General features: G+C 53.1%; 1 gene segment (V, D, J or C); it reads right to left on the bottom strand.

Moving 5' to 3' along the window:
* Positions 1-358: 358 nt before the first annotated feature.
* On the bottom strand, positions 359-852 carry LOC124098428 (immunoglobulin heavy variable 4-61-like; the record flags this gene model as incomplete). The annotated part of the segment is given in 2 exon segments: positions 359-675; positions 761-852. Coding segments are annotated over 2 exon segments (363 nt in total), but the record flags the coding sequence as incomplete, so codon positions are not given.
* Between the last annotated feature and the right edge of the window lie 8,319 nt (positions 853-9,171).

Raw genomic sequence — 9,171 nt, forward strand, 5'->3', positions numbered from 1 at the left:
TTACTTCAGGGAGAAATAAGTCCCCAGCCTTTGTCTCAGTTCCCTTAAATCTTGTCACCTCTGATGATAAGATCCCATCAGGAAGGAAGTCAGGAAAGCTTTTAAAATTCTGACCTGAGACAGGTGGAGAGAGACACTCCTGACTCCATAGGAGAACAGCATGGGATGATCTGAGGCAGAAGAGACCTCCAGGTTCTCCATGATGGGATCCAGGGAGACACTGATCGCCTGGAGAGAAACCATCCACTCTCCTCTGCTGCTCTGAAGGGGGCACCTGAGGTCCTGTGTGCTGAGCGCCCCCTGCTGGCCCTGGGCACCCTGCAGGAGGTTTGTGTCTGGGCTCACACTGAGGTCCCCTCACTGTGTCTCTGGCACAGTAATAGGTGGCTGTGTCCTCAGTGGTCATGGAGCTCAGCTGCAGGGAGAACTGGTTCTTGGACGTGTCTCTGGAGATGGACACTCGGCTCTTGAGGGATGGGCTGTAGTTAGTACCACCACAACTAGTTATGTACCCTATCCACTCCAGCCCCTTCCCTGGGGACTGACGGATCCAGCTCCAGCCATAACCACTGGTTGTGATGGAGAATCCAGAGACAGCACAGGTGAGGGACAGGGTCTGTGAGGGCTTCACCAGGCCAGGTCCTGACTCCTGCAGCTGCACCTGGCACAGGACACCTGGGGACAAGGACAGTCACACCTTGTCAGTCACCTAGAGTCACAACCTCCCCATGGACCCAGATCTGACACTGGGGACACTTACCTTGGAGAGCTGTGACCAGGCACAGGAAAAAACCCAGCAGCCTCATCTTCTAGACCACACCTGCCTTCCCAGAGACCTCAGCCCTGTGTGAGCAGAGAGCTGGGAGCTCCCACAGCCCAGAGGGCCTTTGAACCCAGAGCAGGAGGAGGGATTTGCATGTGGGTGAGGCTCTTCTGATATCTGGAGAGGTTGAGGTCAGGCTGCCCAGGTCCTCTGTGATCCTGAGATGTGTCCCTGTCTTGAACCCAAGTGGAGCTTTACCTGTGAGAGGAGAGCAGGTGGTTTCAGGGGTGCTGGAAGGCTGTCAGAGGGGGAGCCCACCCTCCTGAGCCCAGCCCTGCCTCCTCCAAGCCCTTCCTCCCTGCACCTGGGAGGGTGTCAGAGTGGCATGAACGTGCCCAGCATGCAAGAGGCCCAGGTTCACCTCCCAGCCCTGAAGGAGAAGCCCTCAATGATGACTGAACAGAGCCCAGGGCTGAGGATGGGGTTCCCCACATCCAGGAGAAGAGCCCCCTTTGTTCTCAGGATGAGTTCTTCTCTTTCATCTCTGTGAGATTTGGGGGCTACAGACTGAGCAGGAGAGGAGGGAGCAGGGTCCCAGGAGGGCAGGGGCTTCCTGCTGTGTGCCCACTGCCCTCCCCACCCTCTGCCCTGCTTGTCCTCCTGACTGTCCAGCCAATGCCTGTGGACAGCAGTGGGTGGGAATCTGCCCTGAGCTCCTCCCCTCACCTGTCCGGCCCTCTGGTCTCCACCAGGAGAGGACAGGATGGAGGTGCTGGGCCAAGTGGGAGTCCAGGGAGCAGAGGCAGCTCTCAGCTGCAGCCTGAGGCTGAGAGCCCCTGAGTGCCCCAGAGCAGCAGGGCCAGGCTGACAGCAGACAGGACGGCATGCAGGGCAGGCTGGGTGAGGGAGGAGCTCAGTCCCCTTCCCTGTGCAGCATCCCTGCAGTGAGACCTGCCTTGCCCACAGCCCAGCATTTGGAAAAATCAGTGGACACTGTCTTTAGTGAGGTGGGGTCACTGAGAGGGCAGGTGTAGTTGCTGACCTCCTGATGAGGTTCAGGAATTGACCTCCTGCCTAACTGAGTGAGCACAGCACACTAATAAGACATGTGGGCTCCTCTCCTTATTCCCTGTGGTGTTGACCATGAACTCCCTGCAAACACTGAGCCTGCAGCACCCACCTCCTGGTCCTGGGGTGGCTCAGGTAAGACCTGCTGGTCTCCATGTTTTCACCACCTGCAAGACCATGTGTGCCCCTGGGTGAAGTTTCCAAGTCCTGGCAAATCATCTGATTTATATTTATTATTGGGAGACTGTCAAATCTGTGAACCTGGACCTCTGTCAGGATAACCATTTTCTGCACCCCTCATCCATGTGTGAGTCAGTCGGCTCCAGCACCCACTGCTTTTCATGGCCCTACCTGAGGTCACTTGGCCATTCACTGCATTGACAACAGCCTCACTCTAGTCTATGCCCTGCATTACTGTATGTTGAAGATTTCATGGATCCAACATCTGGGTCCCTCCGTGCTCCTCCATGACTTCCTCTCCTCTGACTTGTGTTGGTTGGAAATTTCCTGAGTGGCCACATGCTCAATTCAGGTGATCCTTCCTCCCACTCATGGATGACTGACATTGCAGACCTGTTGATACTGGCACCATGGCCAAGATTTCTGAGTCACACTTGATAAAAGTTCCTGTTCCTCAAATGCTTTCTGTGTAAGCAGAGTCCAGTGTTCTTTGTCATCTGAAGCCCAGGATTCTAGAGCAGAATTCTTGGGACCATTGGAAACAATAAAATCAAAATGCACAGTCATTACAGGGAACATGGTCTTCCATTGTTGGTCAGAAAAACATTTATTCACAGCATGAGACAGAAACAAGAGGACTGGTCACGGGGAACCTCCTGGGAATGAGGCCCCAGGTGGGAATTGCCTTCCCAGGAAGGTCGTGTCCATAGTCAACTGCAAAAATACAACAGCTTTGAACTGGAGTTTGACCTGGCTCCCAGGACTAAGGAGGTCTGTCATGGCCTTCATAACTGGGACATTCTTGCTTTACAAGTCTGCAGCAGGACAAGCTTCACTTACTTTTCCATGTTCCTGTGATGCTGCTACAAACACTCAGGTGTGGCTCCTCCTCTGTGTGCCCAGGAAAGAAGGAAAAGGAGTCACACAGTATTTAAAATCCTCAGCCTTATTGGAATAGTCATCAAGGCTCAGGACTTAAGGTCAATATTCAGAAATATGTTATGCATCACAAGAATTTGAATCTCGAGTAGAAAAACAGAATATTATTAACTAAAAATATAATTGAAAAAATTAAGAAGTGCAATTAGACAAAATGCTGGAAGAATTGCTGAGTTTTATAGGAAAACTTCAATGCATAAAACAGTCTCACTCAGGACACTTCTCTATTTTCTGAGATGTGAACCTGATGGTCCTGAGCTTCCCCTGCTGATCCTAAGTGTCTATGCTGGTCCTCACTCTATGTGCTGAGCCTGCACTCCCTCCAGAGCCTAAGGGGCACTGGTGGTCCTGATGTCACTGCTGGTCTTAGCTCTCCCTGCTGGTCCTCAACTTCCTGCCAGTCCTCAGCTCCCCCTGCTCCTCCTCATCTCCCCCTGCTGGTCCTCAGTGCCCCCTGCTGCTCCTCAGCTCCCCCTGCTGGTCCTCAGCCCCCTGCTGGTCCTCAGCTCCCTGCTGGTCCTCAGCTCCCTGCTGGTCCTCAGCGCCCCCTGCAGGAAGGTGAGTGACTGGGCTCACACTGAGTTCCCTCACTGGGTGTCTCCCACTGGAATACACAGCCATATCCTCAGGTTTCACCCTGTTGAGTGCTAATGAAACCTGGCTCTTGGAAGTGTCCCTGGTGAATCTGACTATCTACTGGGCAGGTCCCAACCCCTGCAGCTGCAGTAGGCCAAGGACACCTGGGGAAGGGACCAGCATGTGCTCAACTCCATCAAGGAGCACTGAGGACCAGCAGGGACTCAGGACCACGTGTGGAATGGTATCTGTTCCACCACCATCCATCCTTCTAACCCACTCCAGGCCCCTCCCTGAAGCCTGGTGGGTCCAGCTCACACCATAGCTGGGTAGAGAGAATCAGAGTCAGCACAGGTGAGGGACATGGTGGGCAGGGGCTTCACCAGGCCTGGCCCCACCTTCTGGACCTAAACCTGTGTGGGGACATGAAGGGAAGAGCAGCGTAACTTTCAATCACACCAGAACTGCATGCCTTCACCCTGCTCCTGAAATCCCTGGACATTCACACAGGGTGCTGTCACCAGGCCGAGGAGCAGTGTCAGGACCTCAGTGCTACAATGAAGGCCCCATGAGGAGGAGACAGGGCTGCTCAGTCAGGGCTGGGGTTTCAGCCTGAGACTGAAGATGAGGATAAAGTGGGGAGCACAGGGCAGGACCCCATCCTTCCTACAGAGGTGTTTGTCTCCTTCTGCTCAGAGGCCCTGGGGGTTGGGGAGGTGGAAACTGGGGGCTACTTCCTGCTTTCTGCTGGTCCTCCTCCTGCCAGCCATCCAGGAATGGGGAGGCCCAGTTGTCAGGGGTGGCAGCACCACACAGAGGGGGTGTTCCCTGCAGGAGAGCACAGCCATGCAGAGGGAGGACACAGGGGGTGGCCTCCTGAGGGACTTTGCTCTGCTCTGTCATCCACAGGAAGTTTCTGGATGGGTGCTGTCGTGTGCCTGTGGGGCTCTTGCAGGGGCTGGGGACAGCATGGTCAAGGGACAGCTCCCATCCTTGTTTCCCCAGGGTCAGTGGGGTCACTGTGTTATGCAGCACTCCTGCTTAAACCCTCTCATAATAGAATGTGGGGAAAAAATCACACTCATACATTGCTGGTGGGACTGTAAATTGGTGCAGCCAATATGGAAACAGTATGGAGATTCCTTAAAAATCTTGGAATGGAACTACCATTTGACCAGCTATCCCTCTCCTCAGGCTATACCCAATGTCTTCAAAAGAGCATACTACAGGGACACACCCATGTCAATGTTTATAGGACCACAATTCACAATAACTAAACTGTGGAACCAACCTAGATACTCCTTCAGAAGATGAATGGATTAAAAAATGTAACATATATACCCAATGGAATATTACTTAGCAATGCAAGAGAATAAAATCATGGCAATAGCAAATCCCCCCCACCAAAATGCCAAATGTTTTATCTGATGTAAGGTGACCTACCCATAGTGGGGTAGGGACAGGGAGTATGGGAGGAATAGACAAACTCTAGATAGGGCAGAGGGGTGGGAGGTGAAGGGAGGGGGGGCAGGGGGTTTGCAATGATGGTGGAATGTGATGGGCATCATTATCGAAAGTTCATACATGAAGACACAAATTGGTGAGCACACATTATACACAACTAGAGATAGGAAAAATTGTGTTCTATGTGTGTAATAAGAATAGTGATGCATTCCACTGTCATGTATTTAAAAAATAAAAACAATTAGAAAATAAACCCCTCATGATGAAGCTGCTCACACCCCTGGGATTCCTGAGAGTCTAAAGTTCTCAGAGGACGTCTGAGGCCTCCTGTGCCTGTGCCTGCACAGCTGCTCCACGGGGACTCTGGGCCTGGGGTCTCCTCATAACTTTCTTCCCCAGTCTCTCTCCCTCTCTTCCAGAGCACATAACACAACAGGAGTTACTTAATGTCCTCATCTGATCAGTCAGGGTTAGGGTGGAAATCAGGAATTTTAGACTCTTCCAGGGGAGAGATGGCTCTGCTGAGGTGCGCAGGGCAGGAGGGTAGCACCCAGCAGTACTTTGTGCCCACACAGAGACCATACGTCTGTGGTGGCTGCCTGACAGCACCAGCAGGGAGAGAGTCTGAGGTCATCAGCTGTGGGGCAGGACCTGGCCTGGGCTCCTGAGGCTGCAGAACCCCCTGTGGATGGTGAAGGGGTGTTGGCACAGAGCAGAGGCTGTGGAGGCTCCATCTGGGCAGAGGTACCCACAGGAGGAGAGCTAAGTGGGAACCCTCAGCACCCCATGCTGTGCCCTGGGGAGCAACACTTAAAAGAGGACGACGGGGTCCCAGCCTTGAGCAGCTGCAGAACCACCTGTGGGAGAGGCCTGGAGAGCAGGGAGGTGGGAAGGACGTTCAGCCAGCTCAAGTGTGTTCAGGGACCAGGGGACTCACCAGAGGGCAGCCTCCAGGGAGCACTGAGAGTGCAGGGGCCTCTCACAAGGAAAAGGCCCCAGGAATGGAGAGCATGTGGTCAGCTGCTCACCATCAGTCCAGCCTTTCACACTCCAAATAGATCCCACTGGACAGGACACCCAGGTGCAGTGAATGTGGAAAGTCTTCAGCAGAAATGCCAATCACATTGCACACCTAAGCGTTCACACTGGAGACCAGCCTTTCCCATGCAGTGAATGTGGGGAGGGTTTCAGACAAATCCCACACCTGCTCAGCACCACAGGCTCCATGGTGGAGAGAGGCCTGTGAGTGCAGTGATGTGGGAAACCCCTCAGCCAGCACTGACCTTCATCCAGCAGCAGAGTCCACATGAGAGAAACGTCCAGATGCTTCATATATGGGAAGTCCTTCACCACACCCACCTCCTTTTCACAACCTGGAGAGGACGGGAGCTCACAGGCATTGAGAGAGCAGTGAGTGTGGAGAAGACTCTAACCACTGCTCTGCTCTGACTCAGCTGCACAAATGTCACAGCCTGAACAGGCCCTGGGAGGGCAGTGAGTGGACAGAGGCCTCAGCCAGTGGGCCCCTTGTTCCACACCAGGACGTTCATGCTGCAGAGAGGCCCTGGGTGGGACCTGACTCAACTGTCAAGTTCTGAGAGTGGCTTTCATGGTGGAACCAGGACTGGACCTCAGTCCTGCACATGGCACAGTGAGCACAGGAAGGAACTGCTTTGATACTCAATGGATGTCTATCATTGGGTTAATGGAAAAGCAATAATAAGGGTAACTATGATGCACTAATATTAACAAGGAAAAATACATTAAAAAACCAGGATTCATATTTTCAGAGTAACCAAAATTTAGTACAGACAACAAGTCCAGGTTGCTCCCTGGGAAGCTGGTTCACGGAGAGGAATCCAGATACAGATAATCAGCTCTCAACCTCCCTCTGCACCTGCACATGGGCTGATGCTGGGCTCTCTGTGTGCTGAGCGCCCCCTGCTGGCCCTGGGCCCCCTGCAGAGAGGTTTGTGTCTGGGCTTACACTGAGGTCTTCTCACCATGTGTTTGGCACAGTAATAGGTGGCTGTGTCCTAGGGTCTGAGACTGCTCAGTTGCAGGTAGAGTGTGTTCTTGGAGTTGTTGCTGGAGATGGTGAATCAGCCCTTGACAGAGTTGGAATAGTAAGTATTACTGCCATGAGTACTAACAAATGAGATCCCTCCAGCCCCTTCCCTGGAGCCTGGCACACACAGTGCATCCCATAGCTACTGAAGGTGAATCCAGAGGCTCCACAGCCGAGTCTCCGGGAACCCCCAGGCACCAGGCCTCCCCCAGACTCCACCAGCTGCACCTCACACTGGACACCTGCAAACACAGAGGCAGCCTTGTCAGGACACTGGCACTCATCCACTCTTTCTCTCACTCCTGTCCACTTACACACTCAGGATCTCTGGTTCTCCATTCATTACCTTTGAAAACAGCCACCAGGAAACCCAGCTGAGCACACTCTCCATGGTGAGCAGCTGTGTTCAGTCCTGATCACTGAGTGGGCTGAGCTGGGAGTCCAGGGCTGGGCTCCTGTGCAGAGCTGCAAGGTCAGGTGGGCTGGTTTTCATGAGCAGAGGGAGGCCCTATTTGCATGTGCTCCTGCTATATAGCAGCTGTGGGTGGAGGCCCAGGTAGAGCAGCTCTGATGGCAGATGGGAGTGTCATGGAACTGCATGGGGCTGCTTTAAGGAAGGTAGAACTTTTTGTGATCTTTTCCCTTTTCAATTATTCTCTCTTGATTTATTTTTACAATCCCACTAAAATATATAATTGAGGTGTTAACTCTCTGGTACAGATGTAAAATCACCAGAAGGATGAGTGCTGGTTCACTGTCCAACAGCTCATGTGTGGCAAGAGTGACTGGTTATCTGGTCTTTTGCTGTCACCCTGGACATGACTGCTGCCCTGACCCTCCTCCAGCTCCCAGGTGCACACACTGGTGAGGTGCTCAGAACCGTCCTGCGTTGGAAATGTGCTGTGTGTCTTCTCCCCTCTGCTGCCACCTGCTCTCCAGGGAGGCATCCAGCTGAGAGCCTCAGAGGCGCCCTGCAGGGGGAAGGCTGTGCCTCCCTATGAGGGCCTCCTTCAGCTCAGGAGCATCCAGTTGGCACAGAGCCCTCAGGTCGACATGCTGCTGCCATCTGTAGTGGGCACAGGGCCCTAGTGTGGGCAGGGAGAAACCCAGGCTCTGTACTTACTTTCAGTTGTCATGGGCTGAGTCCAGTGAGCCATGTGTAGCCCCAACTTGTGAGGAGCCTGGGAGAAGGAGCAGCCAATGTCTTCATGGATTTGTTGTTGTGTTGAGGGTCAGGATTAGTTTATTCTATTTTACTATTTATGTGGTATTATCTATCTATCTATCTATCTATCTATCTATCTATCTAATCTATATTGTGTTATCCAGGCCTCCCGTCCTCCTCCTATGCTCAAAGACCTGGGGAAGCAGGGACTCTCTGTCTGCATCAAGTGTCTTGGAATCCTCCTGGAATCACAGCCACATCCCCTCAGTACTGCTGCCCTGTCACTCTTTACATGTCCACATGGTCCCAGAATGGAGAGGACACCTGACACCCTGGTCCTGGTCACCTGGATTCCCCTAGGGCGTAGACCCTTCCTGGCACCCTGAGCCCCAGTGGGACCACAGCACCACTCAGGGGTCCAGCCCCATCTGCCTCTCTTTGTTACTGCATCAGGTCCTGGAAAGAGAGAGGACAGTGGCCCCTGGAGATGGGAAGGTGCAGGGAGGGCGAGGGTGAGGGTGGGTGGTGAGGGCCACGTGCAGAGAGGACCTTGTCCTGGGGCTCTGCAGCTCACAGGACACCTGTGGCCCACAGCCAGGCTGTGCTTCACAGTGACTGGAGCAGAGAAGCTGGTGACACTCCCCACACCCAGGAGGGACAGGTGATGGACAGCTGGGTGTGAACATCCTGGGACCCATCATGGCGCCTTGCACCCCTGTGTCAGGGTGCTGTCCTCTGCCTCACTAGAGCTAGGTTTCAGTGTAAGTGTGAAAATACAGCTGGAATGGCCAGCTGTTGTCTGATGGAGAGAGATGCTGATATTCTTAGTGATGTGGATGATGAAACACCCTCACATGAGAATGACCACAACATACAACACCTCATTGCTTATTCATGAATTTAAAAATATATTTAAATGTCAAATCCATAAGTCTAGTTTATGTATCT

This window comes from Marmota monax, unplaced genomic scaffold, assembly GCF_021218885.2.
Source record: "Marmota monax isolate L192 unplaced genomic scaffold, Marmota_monax_Labrador192_F-V1.1 WCK01_AAM20220418_F8-fsc00499, whole genome shotgun sequence".
Classification (NCBI taxonomy): Eukaryota; Metazoa; Chordata; class Mammalia; order Rodentia; family Sciuridae; genus Marmota; species Marmota monax.